Here is a 21,964-nt window from a genome sequence, read left to right as displayed (position 1 = left end):
ATGATGGAAGAACCCCACTTGAAATGAGATGGACGCCAGACAAAAGACTAGTGCGTGTTTTCTCAAAATCGTGTACGAAGAAATAGCAACATCAGCTTCAATACTGTCAGCTGTTAGATGCATACAGTTTCGTGCCTGTTATAATCAACAGGGTTGCCTCACAAATAGTTCTGTGTAAATGCTGGACTATGCACGGTAAAAACTCAAAATTTTGATCTACTTTTAAAATACCTAGAAAATATATTTTATACTATAGTTATAGTAATAAAAAGTAGAAAACAGGATACCAGGATTGCATATTAAGATATGTATATGGCACAGCAATAAACTGTCATTCTTAAGAAGCACGGCCTGAACTGTAGCTTGAGTACTTTTTAGCTGGTCTGCTTTAGCCAAGGCATGGCTGTAATTACCTTCTACCCATCTAAAGGTAATGCCTTATTGCAATAAAAAATATATGAGGATGTTAAAAATTCAAATTCTAATTACAGGCTGTTATATTTACTAAACGTACCAGAGTATATAACAAGCAGCTTTTCACTAGCCAACATTATTCTAACTGATTTACAAAGTTCCTGGCCAACTTACTCTTGCTGTATTACGTAAGAGTTAATGGTACAATAAAATAAAATTCAATATATATATTTATTGTCATCAGCTGTAGCAGGAGTGTCTGACTTTTCTAGCAAAAGATTTGTGTTGCAGAGACCAAACCCTTTTTCCTACCAAATTAAGTTATTAAAAAATCTCAGCAGTGTAGTCCTGCAAAGAAAATATAAAGCATTTGATTACGAGGAATCCTAGTCTAAGTATCATCTGCTGGCACATTTCTTCAGTTACTTTGCTTCAACTCTTTTTTCAAGTTATGTAAAAATTTAAAAGTGAAAGCTATATTAGAGCTAATTTACTGTTGCTGCCATTGCTGCCATTGCAGTGAGCCCAGACCATAAACATACACAAGGACAGAGGTATAGAAATTTGGGGATGTCAAGTCTCTGTCAAGTACTGTCACCTCCTCAGGAGAAGCCCTGGCACAGAACAAAACAAATTAAACTTCTTTTTAAAGCTATCATTAATTCATAGCTAATCAGTTGAAATAGTCTCAGTATTTCAAACGAAGAGAGAGAAAGAGATGGATCTATGGATCTGATCAGTGCGCCAAGAGATAAAACAGAGGAAACAACATGCTGCCTGTGTCCTTCTGAAGTGGTTCATCATCACCCCTGAACCAACTTTCACCAAATGAGATTTAGCCTGAGGCTATATTTTAAATATGCATATCAAAGCAAATGCGGCGGGAGGGGGGATATAAACCTTGGGAATCAAACTGGAGAAGTTTTCATGTTTGACCATTCTAACTGTCAGGTTGACGCTCACAAATGAATTATTTCATTTTAGCCTTTGTATCTGTATATTAAAATTGCACAAGGCATCACTGTTACCAATGATGACTATTACTACAGTAGTGTAAAAAATAACAGGCAAGCTAATGATAACTATTTGGATAGATACACAATGTACATCTAGCAACAGTAAAGTTATATGCAGGATGAGCATGCTAAGACACGTGTCTAATAAGACAAAATTCCTAAGACACAATAGCGTAATGTATTTCTTCTTTTCCCAGCCAGTGCTCTTGTTACACAAACTATTATTTCCTTTCAAAACAAATGAAGACCAGGTTTGGGGGGATGGGTTAAATGTTATAGCTCTAACATCCAGAGAGTAAAAGGTTTAATATTATTATACCTAATGAAGTGATAAAGCCTTGCAGGTGTAACAGTTCCTTTAGACTGTTGCCTTAGAGCTTTCCATGAAGACATTACAAAATACTAGCCCTCTGAAACCTTGCCCTATCGTGGTGCGTGAATTTGAATATTATAATGGACCACTTCAAATTGGCTTGAGCAGTCACCATCTGTTAGAGCCTGAACAGGCTACTTTATCTAATCTCTTCAGTATAAACATCAGCATGCTCCATTTCTACACTTCTACAAGAAACGAACTCTTAGGCTGAAACTGTTCTAAGAACACATACTGTCTTTTTTCACTATTTTGTACTATGGATACTGATATTTCAGGACGTCTGTCGTTTCAGCTTTTGCTCTAATGCCCCATTGAGTCATATGCATATGGATTTAAGATGTTAAATTGTCTACAAGAAATGTTTATGAAACTATTGTTATATTCCACAGAATCTGTTAGCTATAAATGATGTAACAGAGTGACAAGGAAATGTTTAGTATCTCGAGATTATTTTATGTATATATATATATATATATATATATATGGTTAATAATCATGAAGTATTAAATATCATGAAAATCTGGGGCTGTTGTGATGCCAAAAGAAGCAAACATTAACAACTGTATTAGAAAAAGAAACAAATGATCTACAGCTTATACAGACCTAAGGGATGAGCCTCACCTTAACAACTATTGCTTGCTCTTACGGTAGTTTTGTGAAGACATGTAACACATAGCAAAGGCAAATATTGAACTACCTGACAACATATTTTCAAAAGCAAAGGAAAAAATCAAACAAGTACTTGGGAGTCACCCATATACCAACTTTTCATCTTTACTATTGCATCTTCTTTTCACAGCACACTAAGGACTACTACTAGATGCCTGAACACAGCATAGGAATCCTTGTGCCCTACATGTTAACACCACATTCCTGCTATGTTATTCTCTCTCTACCATTTGTTTTAAGAAACAACCATTTGTTGACAAAACCTACATAAACTCTTCCCTCCCTAACATTCTTGCAAATAAGCTCTAGCTGATGTTTAAACATGACAATTTGCCCTGTTTTTGTGGTCCAGTTTTGTTTCTTTCCTATGGTAAATAACTTATTCATCCTATCCATGTTAAATTTCCATAAACTCTTCTCAAGCATACTATCAACTAATGTAGAAATGCGACCCCCAAGCCATGCAATTTGCAATTCTATTTGTCCACATTCAACAAAACAACTTATTCTGCAACTGCTGAAGTGTTAAAAGCAACCGTTAACCTGTAGTTACTCAGTCATAATTCTTCCCAGCTTCCATAATACATCGTTAATAACTGGCTCATCAAGATTATTGTAATTTATTATGAGGATGCTTCAGGCACTTGGCAATAATGTCATATTCTTACAATAAGTTGCAACAGAGAAAAAGAAGCTGAATTGATAACCTTGCTTTAATGCAACATACAACTGCATCTCAACATGGAAAACTAACTTTTCATTGAACAACATCACTCTAGTTTCCTAGTTTCCCTTAACACTGTTCACAAGGATGGCAAAGCAGAATAGGATGCATTTCCCTATTGGACCATTTGCCAACTTGTTCATTAGTCAGGATCATTAACTTTTCAAACAATAAGTTAACACACAGTAACTGGATGCAAAGCAAAAAAATCCCCATCCCAAACCTTGATGAAATATAAATTTTAAAATATACCTAGACAACGGCAATATGGAGTTTGCCTTAGAGAAATACTTATGTAACAATGGGGGCATGTACTGAATGGGTTAGAAGCAGTGCAAACGACTGAAAGGACTTACATGATCTGCTAAATTTGTGGATGATCCTGAGAGTTCTTCGTGGTCAGATTTGGAGCTGCCATCTCTTTCATCAATAACTAGGTCTATTGGCATTTTGCCTTTTAAACAGCTAATGTACCGATGGCAGAAATTATCACACAACTCATGAACCTGAAGATAACATTCAAATAAAGAGGATGAAAAAAAAGAGAGAATTTGCTTTTTAAAAAACAAAAATATCAGATTGCAACTGGATAGGGCCCCCCTGCCCCCCCCCAGCCCCAGTTGCAAAGAAAGACTGTGATCTATTCCAAGAGTAACTCTAATTAAGGGGCATAATAGTCGAAGGTAAGGAAACAATAGAGAAATTGTTACAGCAATATTATTCCCTAGAGACTTGCCTGAGCAACAAGTTTGAAAGAGAAGGGAGGCGGGGAGGGATACTGAGCATTAGCCCTCTCCAGAGATAGAAGAAAATCCGATTTGGGGGATAATATGAAGAAGAAGAAGAAAGGCACTGAAATCTGGGCTGAGGTATATAAAATCTGGGACCATGGAGTGCCAATGGAAACCATGGGGGCAGAATAAGGCACAGATGGAAAGCTCTAAAGAGAGTGTTTGTTTGTTTAAAATAATAATAATAATAATAATAATAATAATAATAATAATAATTCAAAAGAATTTCCTTGTAGCATCTTAGATATTTTCCCCCCACTGGAGTGAGTGGTCCCTCCCTCCTCTTAAAGTGTTGCTCTTTTGCTGAAGGAGACGTTATTTAATGTTCATGGTTCAAGGTAAAATGAGAGCTTATGGAGCTAAAGAAGAGGAAGGAAACAATGGATTGGGAAAAGAGGGTCCCCTTGAAAGGAGGGCTCCATACAAGGGAGAAGTTCTAGAAAGGCTGCAGAGAGAGAAGGAGGGAGGGAGGGAGGGAGGGCAGGGCATGTTTTGTGGGGTCAAGCGGTGCTTTTTGTGGTACTTGTTATGAAGTCCAGCTGAGCCAAGGTTTAGCAAAGCATTGGGGAGGAGGGGTAAAGAGAGTAGGGGTCCCCCCCCCTTTTAGCTCTTACCTTTTCTAATTCCAAAAGGTGAAACCTTAAGACTTGGATTGCTTGGATCATCTGCAAAGAAAAATGGGGAGCAAAGGAATTGTCATTTGGGGGAGAGAGAGAGAGAAGGAAGGAAGCAGGCAGGGAGAGCAGCGGCAGGTTCTCAGGGCGCAGCCTCCTTAGCCTGGGCAGCTTGGACCCTCAGCTTTAACCTAAAGCACTTCATCCCTTTTTATATATATATATATATATATAAAACCTTTCTTTCTTTCTTTCTTTCTCTCTCTCTCTCTCTCTCACACACTGGCACCTGTACACTTTTAAAGACAGCGGTTCTGTGGTTTGTAGAAATGGCCTTTCTCCCCAGAGCAAGTCACCATCTCCAACCTCCACTCACAAGAAGAAGGTGCCTTGCCTTCACCTCTTTCTCCTTTCTAGCACTTTGAATATTGAAATCGGGGCAGCTTCAAGCTCTTTCTTTCTCTTCTGAAGCCGTGAGATTTCTTTTGCAGTTTGGCAGTGACTTGAGGAACTCCAGTGCCGTCCTCTTGCCCTGCTCCGAAAGGGGCCTTTGAAGCCCCTCAACCGGGATCTTGTCTTCTTGGCCCAGTTCTTGAGGGTCACTTTCTAGAAGCCTCTCCGCCTTTCCTTCTCTCTCACACAGCCCTCCAACCAACCAGCCCCCAGACCATGATGAAACCTGATTTGCTACAGGAGCCAGCTTTCCCTCCAGGAGAGGGATCCGAACGTCAAAAGGAAGGGAGAGAACCTTACCAAATTGTCCAGCTCCGGGTTTGAAGAGAAAAGGGGCTTCTCCGCCCGAACCTATAACGAGAAGAAGGAGAAGGAGAGAACAAGGGAATGAATGAATGAATGAATGAATGAATGAATGAATGAGGGCAAACCTCCCTTCCCCCTCACCCCCCCCCCACAGACACACAAATAAAAGAAAGCCCAGTCCAAACTGGACCAAAGAAATGTGGGGACTCCTTGCAAGGTAGATTGTTACAATAGGGAGCCCCTAAAGGAAGCAACGAAGACAGTGCCCACTTCTTTTGACCCATACCAGCCCCTTCTCACTCACACACAAACACACACATTCACACCCTTCCAGAGCAGGCTGAGGAAGGGCTTTCCACCTTCCCAACAGTGACCTCCCATCCCAGAATTCCACAGCATGGAGCCAGGGGTAGTGAAAGTGGGCTCAACCCGGAGTCTTATTTTTCCAGTGAAGCTGCAGTTGAGAGAAGAGAAGCGGGAGAGAAATGAGGGGGGAGTGTGTGGTTCGATTTGGGAAAGGGCAGTTCCCGCAGACACAATACACCCCAAATATTACGCCACACACACACCCCAAAAGTTGTTTTGACTTGGAGGGAAAGGAAGGGAAGGAAGGGAGGGAGGAAGGTTTCATCTTTGCTGGAGGTGTTGGAGTGAGGGCAGGGCCTGGGAAGGGAGAGAGGGGGAAAGAATCCTCACAACAACCACAACCACAACCAGGCAAAGGCGTCGCGTGGACCTGTTTGGCGAAGACGGCGATGTCCTCGTTGAAGGAGTCCGAGGAGCAGACGTCTCCCCCGGCCACGCCAGGCTCCCTCGGGGTGCAGGTGGCCAGCTCGCACTTCTCGAAGACCAGGGCGAGCAGCGGGAACAGCGGGTGCCTGGCACACAAAAAGACCCCTGGCTGAACCGGGAGGAGGAGGAGAAGGAAAGCTCCGCCAGTGGCATTCCCTTTCAGCCACCATCACCACCACCACCACCTCCATCCCGCTCTAGCCAAAAGCAACACGAAACGGGCCCACATTCACCCAGCTTTCCAGGCCTCAGCCCTGAAGAAGGAGGAGAAGGAGAAGGAGAAGGAGAAGGGAAAGCAGCACTAGAGAAAGCCAGGCCCAAAGCAGAAAGAGAAGGAGAACCCCATGCCTCCCCGCAAAAGCCCACTCCCCAAATGGAGTCCCTCTTTTGTTTTTAACTCTCTTCCTGGCCTTAAATATAAAAGAACCCGAAGGGAGAGAAAGGCGGCCTCTCTGCCACAAACCTAAGCAAAGAGGGCTTTACTCTTGGGAGAACTGTGCGAACTAGGATCTGGCTGGAAGGTGTGTGGATGGAGAAAGGTCTTGTAGCAGGAGCTTTCCCAGACTTCGGCCTAGTTCCTCAGGTGCATTTGTCGGAGTGGGAAGCCCAGGGACAGACCTCTGTGTGCCCTTGGGGGGGGGGGGGGAGAAGGTCAATTCGGATTCAAAATCCTTTGTGTGTGGAAATCAAGTGGCAAGTACACACACACACACAAATAGATATATATCTATACACACACACATACATATATATATATATACACACACATACACACACACACACACACACACACTTATTGCTGGAGGTGAGGAGAGAAAGAGAGAAGAGGGAGAAGGGTTTGCCATGAGGCCAGGAAAGTTTCTCCAGGCCGAAGAAGCGGGCAGAAATCCCGAGGAGAGCTCGACAGTTGAGTCCCAAACCCCAGAGAGAGACGGAGAGAGAGAAAGGTATTTCCAAGCCCTAAATGCCCAAACCCAAAGGCAGCGGCCTTTTCACCCTTTCCCTGCTTCGGTTTTTGTCCCGGGAGTTTCTGGCCCAAGAAGAAGGCTTCCGAAGAGAAACCGAAGCCGCCCCCAAACAGAAGGGGCCTGAGGAGGACTCCCATGCCCTCGACTCGGGTTTCCTGGCTGGGGAGGCCAGCCCCTCTTCCCCATAGACGACCCCTCTTCCCAGTTTATTTCGGACGCTTCGCCTTTACAGCTCAGCGCGCTTAAATAAGTCAAGCTCTCAATGCCTATTGATTTCGGAGGCACTGCTTTGGGTTTGGTTTTTGAGGAAAATGTCCTTGGGAGACTCGGCTTCTTACTCCTCGGTTCCAAGGAGCTGGAAGCCCATGATTCCCAATGCACTGACACTTGGGAGGGCTTCAGACTGGGCTGCCTGGAGCTTAGGGCAGCCTGGAAGAAGACCCTGCTGGAAGAAAACTGGGAGCCCAGTTCCCTTGTGACAACACTTCCCATATGTGTGTGTGTGTGTGTGTGTGTATCTGTGCCACCCAAAGCCCATTTCCCTTGTGACACACACACACACACACTCTGTATGTGTATATATATCTATATCTATATCTATATATCTGTGTCCTCCATGGATTTCTCTCCTGGAGTGTCCCATGTCAAGGCGACAGGGCATGCTTCTCAAACCAACCTGGAAAATGTTCGGATCCCCTTGTTTATATATATATTTTTTGACACTTAAAAATAGCTGAAAGGAAAAGGCGAAGTGCAATTTTAAATTTAAATGTAAAGAAACCACCCGGATCCGAGGCAGGTCGGAGAAGGTTTTAAAACCCTGTGCAAATACATAGATACATCCATCTCTCTCCTGCAGCCCCTACTCCTCGGGTGGGCCAGGAGAGGACCCCCCGCCCGCCCGTGGGTGCCCCTGTGGCCCTGTCCCGGGTACCTACCCGTAGATGGCATCCTTGTCCCGCTTCAGGGCGTCGTTGACAGCGGATCCCATGCTGGCCGGCATGACGTTGGGGTGCGGGGCGTGGGCGCCATAGTGCTGGCTGGCGTGGAGAGGCGGCCCGTGGTTCAAGTGGTGGACCGGGGGGATCGGGCGCGGGGCGTGGGGGTCGCCGTACATGGAGGCCGGGACCCCGACTCCGTCCATCCCGCCGTAGTGGGGCAGCTCATCGTACTGTCCGAAGAGAAATAAAAAGGGGGCCAGCAGAGAGGGAGGGACAGAGAGAGAGAGAGAGAGAGAAGGGGGGGGGGGGGTAAAAATAATCAAAGGACCAAGGGAACACAGAGAGAGGGGGAAGGGGAAAAAGAATAATAAAAGAGTCAAGGGAAGAGAGAAAGAGAGAAGTGGGATAATAATAATAATAATAATAATAATAATAATAATAATAGAACCAAGGGAGGAGAGAGAAACAGAGAGAGAAAGAGAGAGAGAAAGGGAAGAGGGAAAATAATAATAAAAGAATTAAGGGAAGAGAGAGAGGGGGGGGGAAGGGAGAATAATAATAATAATAATAATAATAATAATAATAATAGAAGAAGAAGCAAGAGAAGAGAGAGGAATAAAGAAAGAGAAAGGGAAGGGAAATAATAATAAAAGAACCAAATAAGAGAGACAGAGAGAGAGAGAGAGAGAGTGAAAGAGAAGGGGAAGTGGGGAAATAATAGTCAAAGAATCAAGGGAAGAGAGAGAGGGGAGGAGAGAGAAAGAAAGGGAAAGGGAAGGGGAATAATAATAACAATAATAACAGAACCAAGGAAGAGAGGGGGGGAGAGGGAAAGAGGGGGTGAAAGAGAAAGTGGAAAAGAGAAGTAGAGGGAGAAATAAAAACACAAAAGAAATCAAAAGAAAAATAGAAAACAAAAGTCAGAGGAGAGTCAAGCAGCCAGACAAGTCAGGCAAAACAGCGAAACTACAAACCAAGACCCAGCCGCAACAGAGAGGACAGCTTTCCAACTGAGAATCAGGGTTTGTTGGGGGGTTGTTTTTTTAAAGAAAGGACTAAAGGTGGAGCCCCTAGAGCTGGGCTGGGGGGAGGCCAAGGGTGTCTGTGTGTGTTGTGTGTTGTGTGTGTGTTTTTGTGGGTTTGGGAGCGCGGCCCCGAGCTCTGGCCGCCAGGAGGGCTCGGCCGAGGGCAAAACGCAGAAGGGAACCGGAGAGGAGCCTTTTACAAGAAAGAAAGAAAGAAAGAAAGAAAGAAAGAAAGAAAGAAAGAAAGGTTTTCCCGGAGGGTCCTCTAGTCCCCCAAGGAAACCGATGAATTCTTCGGGCTGAGAAGGGAGGAAAGGAGGACAAGGAAGGAAGACGAGAGGAAGGGAGGTGCAAATAACCAGAAAGTTACCAGGAACATTATGTAGGAGCAAAGTCCTCCTGGTCCTTGTCAAAAAGGGGAGACGGACCCGGCAGCAAACGAGGCTGGACTGCAGCGGCGGTGGCACTCAGGGCCACAACAGCAGCAGCAGCAGCAACAACAGGAGCAGCAACCGCAGCCACAACCCCAGCAGGAGCAGCAGGAGCCGGAGGAGGCAAGGCGGCTTCCCCGCTGCCTGCCAGCCCCGATCTGCCGGAGAAGAGCAGGGAAGCCTCGCTGTCGGAGGCGGGGAAGACTAGAGAGGAAAGAAGCCGGGCACAATCGCAGACAGAGGGAGACACACTCACACTCACAGACACACACACACAGAGTGAGGCTGAAAGACAGAGAGAGAGAGAGAGAGAGAGGCAGACACACACACACAGGGACGCGCACAAGCGCGCTCACACTCGCACTCTCTCACAGGCACAAAACCAGGGTGGTATTATTATTATTATTATTATTATTATTATTAATTCTTCTTTTTGGCTCCGCTTTGCTTGCTCCGCGTGGTCTTCGCAGAAGGGAAGGTTGCGATCGGAGGCTAGAGCAGAGCGAAGCTTCTAAATCCGAGCGGGGATTATACGTAAGGTAAGTAAGTAAGTAAGTAAGTAAGGTAAGTAAGTGGGGGAGATGGAGACCTACCCTTTGCGCCATCAGTCTGCGCTCCAATAAACTCCGGGAAGGTGTCCTCTATTTAATAATATCCCAGTCCAGCAGCAGCAGCAGCAGCAGAAGGAGAACCAGGAGGAGTTGCAGCAACAGCAACAACAGCCAGAAAAAGTGACTGAGCGACGACGAAGAAGAAGGAGAAAGCTCCCCTTTGCCCTTGTCTTTCCGACCCACTTCGAGGCTCCTCCGAGGCGTGGAAAAAGATCATAAAGAGGAACAACGACAACAACAACAAAAAGTAGGCAAAAAAATTAAAATTAAAAAAAATAACCAGGTCGAAATCTTGATCCTTTTTCCTTCTTCTTCTTCTTCTTCTTCTTTCCCGCGCTGTTCTCTATTTCTGTGTCTCTTTCCTCTTCTTTAAAAAAAATGTTTCTTCCTTTAGGTTAAAATAAAAAATAAAAAATAATAACAGTAGTAATAATTTAAATAATAATAATAATAATAACGACAACAACAATAATAATAACAATCAATCGCCAAGCCCTCCCCAAAAAAGGGAAGGTTACGACCGGCCCGTCAGCAGCCCACATGTAACCAAACTGTCGTGTCTCATGGCTTTTTGCCACTCCAGCTGTCAATCAAAGCCATGGAATGTCAAGGTAGTGAATGAAGGATGGCTGATGATGAAGAAGGAGAAGAGGAGGAAGAGGAGGAGGAGAGGACTCTTGAAACCTCGGCTTGTTCTCTCAGTAACTCCGCGTTTGGGGCTTTTCTCTCCCTCTCTCCCTCTCTCTCTTTCTTTCTTCCCCCCTCCCTTGCAGGGAAAGCTAAAGCTTCTTCTTTTTTAAAAAGGGGAGGGGGAGAGTGGGGGTGTGTGAAAAAAATGGAAAAAAATTAAAATGAAATAGTTTGCAAAAGGTGGGTTCCCTCCGTTGTTTGTTGCTTGGGTTTGTTGTTGTTGTTGTTGTTGTTGTTGTCCCCCCTCTCTCTTTCTTTCTCCCCCCCCCCCTTCCTCCAAGCTCTTCCCTTGGTAGGTATTTGCTCTGCCTCTTTCCCCCTCTTCCCTCTGAGATGAGTGAGTGTCAGGGAGTGTTGGCAGGTTGGCTGCTGGCTGGCTTATAGGAGAGGCTCGCTTTTGCAGCGCCGATCGGCGGGAGAATGAAATGACGGAACCCGGAAGTGGCGGTGGCCAGAGCCAGTCCTACAAGAGAGAGGGAGAGCAGGAGAGAGAGAGAGAGAGAGAGAAGGAGGGAAGGAGACACAGACACAGAGGGAGGGAGGGAGGGAGGGAGGCAGGGAGCCAGCGCTGCCAGGGATGCAGAGGATGCGAGGAAAGCGCCTGATGCTGCCGCCCCACCAAGGGAAGGGGGCTGTGCTCTTTTTTTGGCGGGGGGAGGACACCCAAATCCTACCCCTAGCAAAGCAACACCCAGATCCTACCCCTAGTGAAGCTACACGCCTTTCTCCAGAGAGAGGGGGGGCATAAAGAGGAGGAGGAAGGAAGATAGAGACACAGAGAGAAAGAGAGGGGTTGAAAAGAAAGGCAGGCTGATGGAGAAACCCGGAAAGAAGGGGAAGGAAGGATTGTAGAAGACTAGGTCTGTTTTTTTTTTTTTTTTTAATTTCTATTTGCCTCCACGTTGCAGAGATGGATTCGGTCTGAGCCCACTTTAAAGAGCCAGGGCTCCATGCTCTGGGATTCTGGGAAGTGTAGTTTCTTCTCCCTCCTCCTCCTCCTTCGGTGCCACAAGAAACTACACTTCCCAGAATCCCAGAGCATGGAGCCCTGGCTCTTCAAAGTGGGCTCAGACCGAATCCATCTCTGCAACGTGAAAAGGCTCCCCCCCCCCTTCCGCTATCTTTTGCTATCTTGCTCCCCCCCCCTTTTTTTTTTTTTTACATTGTTCTGAGGCTTGGGATTGAAAGGGCAAAGGCGAAGGAACTGGGGCAGTTTTGCAAAAAGAGAGAGAAAGAAAAGAAAAGAAAAGAAAAGAAAGGGAGTGCTTATTGCAAAGTTGATCTGCCAGGGGAAACTCGCCCGCTGCTTTAACCAAAGTCTGCCTTCCTAGGCAGCACCTCGCCTTCAAAGAGTTCAGTTCATGGCTTTTCTGGGGTGAATTCCTTCTTCTGTTTTTTAAAAAAACCCACAATGGTTGTTCTGGAGGGTCGTTTTCTTTCCAGGAGGAGACCAGCCCTATAGCTGGCTTCGTTCGTCCTCCTGTGTTGTCTGATGTTTGAGGAGGGGATCCATTTAGGGTTTCTTTTGCTTTTAGGAAATGCTTTCACATTTGCCTGCCTGGAGACTGGAAGACAAAGTCACTAACAGATCTGCTTGTGTGCGTGTGTGTGTCAGTCATACAACTTCGGTTTAGATTCCAGGTGCAGACTTAAAACCCTGAAGGAGGACAAACCCCCTTGTTCTTATGTCCTCTCCCCTGTTCACCCGGGTTTGGGGGTCTCTTGGGTGCCTTCGAGTCCTTTCCGACCTCGGAGAGACCTGAAGGCGACCATATCACTGGGTTTTCATGGCCAGTTTTCTTCAGAGCCAGCCTCTGAGGCTGAGAGAGTGTGACTTGCCCTGCCAGGTTTTCTGGCTTTCCCAGGATTGCCTCGGGTGCAAGTGTTAATGACAGCAAAGTGGATCAAGCGAGATCGCGGCCCCCTTTCTTCTCTTGCAAAGGATCAATGAACTTTGGAAAGGATACACAGTGCATCCTTCCTCTCCACACTGCAGAGACAATCTAGTTCGAGCCCGCTTGAACTACCCTGGCTCCATGCTATGGAATTCTGGGAGCTGTAGTTTGTTGCGAGAGAGGGATTGAAAAAGAGAGGCAGGCCGCTGAAAACCCAGAAAGCGGGGGAGGGCAGCATTGTAGAAGCCTAGATCTGGTTTTCTATTCCTGTTTGCCTCCTCCACGTTGCAGAGAGGATTCGGTTTGAGCCCACTTTGCACAGCCAGGGGATTCCATGCTCTGGGAGTCCGGGAAGTGTAGTTTTCCCAGACGACAAACCCACAAAACAAACTATAATTCCCAGAATTCCATACCACTGAGGCCAGGACAGTCCAAGCGGTCTCGAACCAGATTATCTCTGCAGTGTGGATACAGCCCCCCTCTCTTTCACACACACACAGACACACAACCTCCTAGATGTGTGCCTTGCGGTGTGTCTGCGTCTAGAAGATCCTCCTCCAATCGCTCGGCTGGCAGGAAAGCCTGCCTTACCCTCGGAGCAGTCAATTACCCAAACTACCCGAGATCATCAATCACAGCGAAGGCTTGAAGTTTCGGGGAGGGGCAATGGTCAAACTATTGATTGCTCCGGTTTGGGGCTCTTGCCTTCCCTCCTTTCCCTCCCTCCCTCCCTCCCTCCCTCCCTCCCTCTCTCTCTCTTTCCCCATCAACCCTAACCAGACACCCCTCTTAACCGTGGGATTGATCAATGATCCCGTATCGCCTTGAAACCTTAGCCTCGCACATACTGGCCTTGAAAATCTCACCACCCCCCAGCATTCTCCCCCAACAGCAAAAAAAAAGTGGACTCTGGAGGCAGAGAGAGAGAATGGGAATGAGAGAAGAAGACCTACAAAGGAGATTCTGTCCTTGGGGGTTAGGAGAAGCAAAAGATCACCAAAGTGGGGTGGCTGGGTGGGCATCGGGCTGGATGTAGTGGAAATCTGGCCCCCTTTTCTCCCCCCCCCCCTCAATTGGGCCAAGGGGAATGTGCTCCCGAGGTCAATAAAGCCCTCCGAAAAAAAAGATGAATGATGGAGTACCTGAGATGATGATAGTGATTACCGGAGCAATTAAAGCGTTTGATTAAATGAGCCATCATAAGCGGGATGTCTGCGGGAAATCGGCCCTCAAATATATAAAGAAAGATAGGGAGGAGAGAAAAGAGAGAGAGAGAGAGAAGGAAAGAAGGAAGGAAGGAAGGAAGGAAGGAAGGAAGGAAGGAAGGAAGGAAAGGGGAGAGGCTGATAAACCCAGATCGCGCAGCCTAGGAAGCGGAGGCGGAGGGTGGAAGGCAGAAGAGTCCCCGTCCGGACTAGAAAGCAGTTTCCCGATCCGGCTTGAAACCCCCCATAAACCCCCAAAGTCCCACTCAATGTGCTGCTTTTTCTTTTCTTCCCCCGCCTTCCCTGCCCCCCTTTCCTTTCCCCTCCAGAGGACCTCTTCCAAGATTAAAGCCCTTTCTTGAAGAGCAAGACTCTGTGGGACTACTAGGCAGAGTAAAAGGTGAGTAAAAGCGCCCTCGGAGTAGGTCCAGGACTTCTTGAGGGTGAAGGAGTTGGGGGGTAGGGGTGGGGAGGAACGAGAGGGAGAGGGGTTTTTGTTGTTGTTATTGTTGTTGTGGTTGTTGTGCCGCATTTTCTGCCCTGTCGTCTAAATCGGCAACGCCGGGGGAAAAGATTCAGGGTAATGAATACTTGGTTAATCCTTTGGAGACCTAAAGAGCAGTAGGTTATGCAAATCCTTTCCTCCTTTTTGCAGCTGGACTCTTCCAACAGATTGCTTTAAAAGAGATCTACTATGGGATGTATGGTACTTAACTGAAGCCTTTCTCTTTCTCTCCCCCCCCCCTTCTGCCCCCCTCCTCCTCCTCCCGAAAATGTCACTTTCCGAAATTCCTTGAGAATCGCTTTGTTGTCAGACAGCCAACACAAGCCGCCTTCGGAGAGGCATCTTAAACTTCTGGGCTAGGAAGTGTCTACCTCTGCAAAGTGTATGTGGATCAGGAGGAAATGGTGTGGAGACCAAGAGGGGTGCATGAATACACACGCACACACACACACACACAGATACACACACACTAATAACTAACTAATATACATCTAACTTTTCTCCAAATACAACTCAGTATGATCGAGTGCATTCAAGTCTTTTTGACACTATGTGTGTATTATCAAAAAAAGAGACTTGAATGCACTCGACACACACACACACACACACGCGCACACACAAAGTGTCAAAAAAAAACCTTGAATGCACCCGACGATGCTGAGTTGTATTTGGAGAAAAGTTGAAGCGTTTGCATTCATGTAAATTTACATTTACACGACAACAAGCGTTAAGTTGCCTCGCATTTCAATCGGTTTCGGCGTTTGACTTTATAAAAACAGAAAACAAACCCCAAACCCAGGAACCCTACATTCCCTTTCAATGTTTTTTTTTAAAAGGACAACTAGAAAATGAAACGGGGATGATAGTAGCAATCACAAATGTTGTTGCTTTATAATTCCGACCCCTTCCCCACTTTAAACCAAGCGGCTGTGTTTTCCCCCTCTTCTGTTGAAGAGAGTTTTTTTTAAAAAAAAAGTTTCTTAGGAGAAATGAAGTTACTTTAATTTATATGTGTGTGTGTGTGTGTGTGTGTGTGTGGTCAGTTTCTTATTTTGGGGGGGAGGGTCTTTGGAAAGGTAAACAACCCTTCCTCTCAAGTTGCTTAAACACTCACTGAAAATAGGTAGTTGAAAGGACCACCAGTCTCAAATTTTGCAAAAAACAAACGCTTGATGATCTTTATTTTTTAAGAAGCAGCACCCAGGAGTAGAAATCGCGAAACCGAGTGGGAACAAATGGGAAGCCAAAAATGGCTCTCCAAAACTGGAGAAAGTCAGGAAGATTCCCCCCCCCCCCATCACTTTCTAAGGAAATTGACTGGGAAACGCATTGACTGGGAAATCAGGCCCTATGCTTTTTTAGTAGGGCTGGAACCCCTGCGCAAATATGCTTCTGGGTTCAGTGCACGATGCTCCACAATCTAGTCCTGCAAAGGGTAAAGCCAGGAAACCTAGTGTCGGGTTTCGTTTTTCTAGAGCCCACCAAAAATAAAAGCTGAAAACTAAAAATGAGAGATCTGGTGTAGAAATGCGTCTCTGTCAACAACCAGCTTTCCTTTCCCTCCCTACTTCTTTTTCTTCTTCTTCTTCTCTTTCTTCTTCTTCTTGTGGCCTAGGCTGGAAATGGTTTTAACAGGCGGTAAAATTTCATCTTGTGGTGTCAAATTGGGGTCAGTTGGGGGTGAGGGGTCTCAGTGTCCGCGGAGGAGCTGTCCAGCTGTGTGAGGCTTCATTAAGGGCAAAAGATCCGTTGCAAGAAAAACAATCCGGAGAGGATCCGAAGGCGAAAGAGCCCCCCCCCCCCCGATCCCAGTTTACAAGGGCGCCAGAACAAATAGGGACGCTGAAATCCCCCTCCCCGATCCCTTGGAAGAAGCCAGAAAAGCCTTTAAAACTTCCAGAGAGTGTTTGCAACAGCCAGCTTTCCCGAAGAGAGGAAAAAACCAAACACATCCACCCTTGGGGTGTCTCTTTGAAATTTCCCTCCCAGAGCAGAATGGCACAACAGGTAATTTCCTTAGATCCCTGGGACTCTTTTCTTCGAGATATACACTCTTGGGGATTTTATTTGGAGGATGGAGGGAGATCTGAATACCCAAAAATCGGTGTGGAAATTTCCCTCCCGTTCCCCAGCTATATTGTAATGGAGATTCCCGGTCTCTATTAATTTGGGTCTTTAACCGCGTGGAAAGTAACAGGGAGTTAATCTGGTTTTATTAATTTCGCGTGGTGGAAATCCTCTTAGCCTGCCTACATCTGTTTAGAGAGCGACGGAGGGGACAAATAACTTCTCTCCTGATCTTGTTTGCAACTTTTGTCGGGAGTTTGTTGGCTGGAAGGAAGCGAGTTCTCTTAGCTTCTGCCAACCGGCCCTGAATATGTTGGTTTATTGATTCATTTATGAATTATTTTGTCTGTTTCAATCTGAAATCTGGTGCGGGGACACCTTGCAAAGAAGGGGGAAAAGGGTGGAGATGAGTACAGAAACAAGAGTTTAGGGAGCTCCTCTAATATTCTGGAAGCGGTAGAAGCGACCTGTGTTAAACAGGAAAGTTGGGCCACTTCTTTTATAACAGGGACCTGGAATTACAGGGACTATATATTATAGGAATTGTAATTTCAGGGACTATATATTACAAGTCCTTCTGTGTGTGTGTGTGTGTGTGTGTGTGTGTGTGTAATATATAGAAGCGAAGTTGGACCACTTCTTAACAGGGACTTGTAATATATATATATATATATATATATATATATATATATATATATATTACACACACACACACGGATTATATATATATATATATATTACAAGTCCCAGTTATAAAAAAGTGGCCCAACTTCGCTTCTCTCTCTCTCTCTCTCTCTCTCTCTCTCTCTCTCTCTCTCTCTATATATATATATATATATATATATATATATTTACAAGTCCCTCTGTGTGTGTGTGTGTGTGTGTGTGTGTGAATATATATCCTTGTAATAAAAAGAAGTGGCCTAAACATGCTCTTTCTCCCCGGTCCACAGATCCTTGAAACAAAAGTTGTCGACGGAAAGCCCTTGACAAAACGGAGGCAAGTTCCAGTCAGATTCTTTTGTCTGTCTGAAATCCACGCTTTTTACTCGAGTGGGACCATGAACCGGACTTGGGATTTTTTAAAGTTTTATTTTATTTTATTTTTACAAAAAAAAAAAAATCGGTTTTCTTTCAAGGGTGTGCTTCTAGGGTCTGATCCATTTGCTTGACCCGATCCTTTTCTCTCTGCTGCGTGTGGAAGCCAACCCTCCAAAACCTCTTTCCCTTTTGCAAAAGGTCTCCCTAGAAGCAAGGCTTCCTATACCTCGGAGTATTTCTGGAAGTGTGGGTTTCATCCTCCTTTACTCTGCAACTCCGATCCTCTCAGGGGCAGGGAAAAAAAACCTTCCTCTCTGACTCTTCCTTTTCCTCCTTCTCTCCTTCCAGCAACCTGTGCCTTTGCTTCCCAAAAAACCCTCCAACCAAAACCAGGTGAACTTCACTTGACCCCCTTTGCCGTCTTTGCAATTTTTGGATGCCTGTGGTTCGGTTACCTGTTAAGTTCTTCTTTTCTTTTCTCTCCCCCCCCCCCCCTTCTCTCTCTTTTTTCCAGGTTGTTTCCTTCCTCTCCTCCCTTTCCCTCCCCATCCACATCATCAGGGACTCCCTGGTTTCTTTTCTTCGGCTTCCCACTTTTTTATTTTTATTTCCTACGCCCCCTAAAAGACCTCTAGGAATTAAAAGGGCATTTGTGGAGTAGTAGTGGTGGTGCTGGTGGTGGGGTGTTCCTCCTTTTCCTCCTTTATTTCTTTATCTCTTCTGCTTCTTCTGCTGCTGCTGCTGCTGCAAAGAGCTCAAACCAACTGAAAGAAGGAGACAGTCCATAAACAGCCCTCTAGCGCTATCTGGCGGGGCTCCAAAAGCTCTCTCTTCCCTCCTTGCATTTTTTTTCTTGCAGATTTCCAGATCTTGGCAGCAGAAAGACTTTGTTTTAGGTTAAGAAGGCGAGGTAAGGGTCGGCTCCCGCGAGGTTTGAGACTCAGGCTGCGTCCGCACTGGAGCAATAAGTCGGTTTGAGGCCGGTTTAAGTGCCATGGGTCAATGCCATGGGATTCTGGGCATGGTCGTTGGTTGTGGCACCAGAGCTCCGCCACAACCAACGACCATGCCCAGAATCCCATAGCATTGACCCATGGCACTTAAACCGGCCTCAAGCCGACTTATTGCCGAGCCTTTGTTTAGTCGATCCCGAGAAAAGGTAAAAACCGCAAGATCGCCTTCTGTTTGTTTGCGCGCAAAAGGAATTGGGCAGGAACAGAAAAATACCTTCCAGAATATTACTGGTACTGTACTAGGTATTTGGCTTCTTCCTCACCGAAATGAATTAAAACTGATATTTAAATCAAGAGAGATTTATTTTAAAAAAACCTGGGGAAGGGGAATGCCTTGGTTCTCAGGGCATTCTAGTTCTCTCGAAGATAATATCCCAGCGCCTTTCTAAACCCAAATATGCGGCTTTCAAAGCCTCTACCCTCAGATCCTCAGACCCACTTCTCACCGACTTTGTGGGGAAACCTGTTAAATATATATTTGCAAATTCCCTTTCCCTTTTTAAACAGACTTCTCTCATTGAAACAGAAACCAAGCGTCTATAAGAAAAGCTTTGGAGACACCTTTGCCTCCTTTCCTTTCCTTTCCAAAAGGATGAGGCTGGGCGAGAGGTCTGGTTCTGACCCGAAATAGTCCTCCATTTCCCGGACACACCCTCCGTTTCAACCTTCTTCTCTCCGGGAGGAATTTGTAATTGCCTTCCCTTTGGAGTAGGACTTAGAAATTGACCTTTCGAGGAGGGCTTTGAGCTTTGGTTGGGGGCCATGATCCTCCTTTCTCTTTCTCCCTCTCCCTCTAGGATGTCCTCCATTTTGTATGCCCTTGTCCTCCTTTGGTCACTTTCTCAGGCTCTTGGGTAAATCGCTGGGAAAGTGTCCAGGCGTTTAAACCAAAACGCTGGACTCGATCCCCTTCCCCAGTGCCATTCCTTGCTCCTTTAGTGTCCTGTCTTTTTTGTTTTGTTTTGGAATTATAAACCTCACAAGGGCAGGGAGGTGTCGGATGAACGATTTTGTAAACCGCTGGGAGATTACAAACACAAGAAATAAACCCAAGAAATCATAACCATGGTCCAAAAGAAAAAAACAAAACACAAAACACGGAAGAAACTGTCCCGTTTGAGACGGCTTTCGCCGCCTTGGCTCAGTGCTAAGGAACTCTGGAAGGTATAGGGTTTTTTTTTTTTGGGGGGGGGAGACCTTTCGGGGCCTTTTCAATCGAGTGCCACAACAAACTGCATTTCCCAGAATTCCATAGCATGGAGCCATGGCAGTTAAGGATTCCCTAGCGGTTTTAAAGCGGTCTCCGACTGGATTATTTCCTCAGTGTGCTTTGCACCAATACAAATAATCACATATACATACATTTGGGGGGGATTTCTAGAGACAGAATAGAAGGGGGACTTTTTGTGAGTCCGGTCCCATCTCAGCCGATTCTGATTTCTTGTGTGAGTGTGTGTGTGTGTGTGTTTCTGTCTTTTTATCCTGTTGTCTTTTCTCCAGCCACTTGGAGGCATCTTGCTTTTTGGATCCCTCCTGGGTCCTTTCAAAGGGGGGTGGCACAGAGGGGCTTATGGGCCTCTAAAAGCCCCTCAAACAGGGAGAAGGAAAACCCCAATCCCCTCTGTGGCACCCCCACCCCTTTGAAAAGACCCAGGAGGGATCCAAAAAGCAAGATGTTCTCTTGAGCTGAGCTCTTCTGTCCTCCTCCATTAAAACCCTGATCAGATACTGATTCTGAAATCACAAACCTTGATCAGATACATTGAAATCCTGATCAGACCCTGAAACTCTGATCAGGTCCATTGAAACCCTGAACACTCCTGAAACCCTGATCCGATCCTCCATTGGTAACCACCTAAATCATTCTTGTAGATTATTTTTTTATTTATTTAAAATTGACCGATCCAAAAGAAACCCTTCTAGTAGAAGAGAAGGGGGAAAAGGAGAGGAAGCGCTAGGGAATCGACCCAAGGCATAAAAACGAGGGATGCAAGCATCGAAGCATTCGGTTATTGGAAAGTTGGTAGTCGAAGGTTTTGGGGTTTTTTTGGTCTTGCTGCCTCGGTTAAAAGGGTCTGCCAACGGAGCGGGATGTTGTCAATCCTGTCACAACTGTCAGGTTTCTTCCCCGGGATTTGCAAGACGTTGCGGAGTTGCTCATTTACATACAAATCCCCCCCCCCAATTTCTTCCAGTCTCCCCTCTTTTTTCTTTCCTTATTCCCCCCCCCAATACTCCCACATGTTTATCCCCCCCCCCCCATCTATAGGAAGAATGTTTGTGGGATCTGACCCAGAGAGAAACCTGTCAAATCCCAAGGAGTCCGGATTCCTTGCCTGACGCAGAAGATGGAGCGGGATTCGCACCCAGACCCCTAAATTTATTCTGCCTCAACCAAAAATAAAATAAAATAAAATAAGGCTTCCCTCGCTTTTCTTTTTCTTTCCCTTTTTCTGGAAGGGTTCAGTCGCTTGCCACTGGAAGAGTTTGATCCGAGCTGCTTTTCTCTCAAAGACCCGCCACCCCTCCAAGGACCCTTTTCTTTCTCTCCCCCCCTTTTTTTGGAAGGAAAGAAAAGAGGAAAAGGGTTTCTCTTGAAGCGTTTCAAAAGGAGGGGAGGGAGGGCGAGAAGCTGAGAAAGAGTCCCTTTGAACCTTTGGGGAGCCTTAGACGAATTTGGACTCTGGAGAGAAACTCTCTCTGGAGTCTTGTCTTGAAATAATAAGACGATTTCCCGAGGAAGAAAGGAATCGGGGAAATATTGGGGGTAGATCGGACAGCTGACATTGAATTGGGGAAATCCGTACAGCTTTGAGAACGGGGAGGTTGCATTCACACGTAGAAATAATCCGGTTTGACCCCACTTTAACTGCCATGGCTCCATGCTATGGAATTCTTGGAGCTCTGTTGCCACAACAAACTGCAGTTCCCAGAATTCCATAACATGGGGCCATGGCAGTTAAAGTGGGGTCAAACTGGATTATTTATGCAGTGCGGATGCACGGGCAAAGACACCAGAAACCTTGCCTTGAAGGCAAATCAGGAGCCTGGCTTCTGGGGCGCCCGGGGAGGTGCGGAGCACAAAGTTTAGCTGACCAGGTCCTGTTTTTGTGTCCACACGGGACCTTAACCTCTTTCTATTCTTCTTGCAGAGCTCAGCAATAGAGCAACGTTTCCTAACGGGAAATGAGAGCGGATCTCCCCCAGCCCAAACAATCCTCCGAAACAGCTTTATTTTAAAAATGCGGGGGGGGGGGGTTTGCCCTTTCTCTTTCTTTCTTTCTTTCTTTCTTTCTTTCTTTCTTTCTTTCTTTCCCACCCTCCTTCCTTCCTTCCATCCATCCATCCATCCAGCCATCCTTCCTTCCTTCCTTCCTTCCTTCCTTCCTTCCTTCCTTCCTTCCTTCTTTCCTTCTT

General features: G+C 45.8%; 1 protein-coding gene and 1 long non-coding RNA gene across 8 annotated transcripts in view; one reads left to right on the top strand and one right to left on the bottom strand.

Annotated features, from left to right (window-relative positions):
* LOC149314859 (homeobox protein Meis2) overlaps positions 1-10,201 on the bottom strand; it is a 253,578-nt gene extending 243,377 nt beyond the window's left edge. For 4 of the 7 annotated variants that reach the window (XM_089522011.1, XM_089522013.1, XM_089522015.1 and 1 more), the window contains exons 1-6: positions 10,114-10,201; positions 8,062-8,294; positions 6,100-6,241; positions 5,358-5,408; positions 4,605-4,655; positions 3,556-3,705 (exon numbers count right to left, since the gene is read on the bottom strand). In XM_089522011.1, coding sequence (XP_089378137.1) covers positions 3,556-3,705; positions 4,605-4,655; positions 5,358-5,408; positions 6,100-6,241; positions 8,062-8,294; positions 10,114-10,125 — 639 coding nt within the window. In that variant the 5' untranslated portion in view covers positions 10,126-10,201. Of the gene's footprint in view, positions 1-3,555; positions 3,706-4,604; positions 4,656-5,357; positions 5,409-6,099; positions 6,242-8,061; positions 8,295-9,459; positions 9,591-10,113 lie in introns of those variants that run through there. The other 3 variants (XM_089522014.1, XM_089522018.1, XM_089522012.1) reach the window with 2 other exon arrangements.
* LOC149314858 (uncharacterized) lies at positions 8,772-20,967 on the top strand. Its single transcript, XR_016280976.1, has 5 exons — positions 8,772-9,086; positions 9,991-10,378; positions 14,251-14,321; positions 14,741-14,808; positions 20,743-20,967. It is a non-coding gene; the product is annotated as an uncharacterized LOC149314858 (long non-coding RNA).
* Positions 20,968-21,964: the final 997 nt, after the last annotated feature.

The sequence above is a fragment of the Sceloporus occidentalis genome, unplaced genomic scaffold, assembly GCF_023333645.1.
Source record: "Sceloporus occidentalis isolate IW3139 unplaced genomic scaffold, rSceOcc1.0.p SCAF_4, whole genome shotgun sequence".
In the NCBI taxonomy this organism is placed as follows: domain Eukaryota; kingdom Metazoa; phylum Chordata; class Lepidosauria; order Squamata; family Phrynosomatidae; genus Sceloporus; species Sceloporus occidentalis.
Note: the sequence above shows the minus strand (reverse complement) of the source record. Positions and strands in the feature narration are given on the sequence as shown.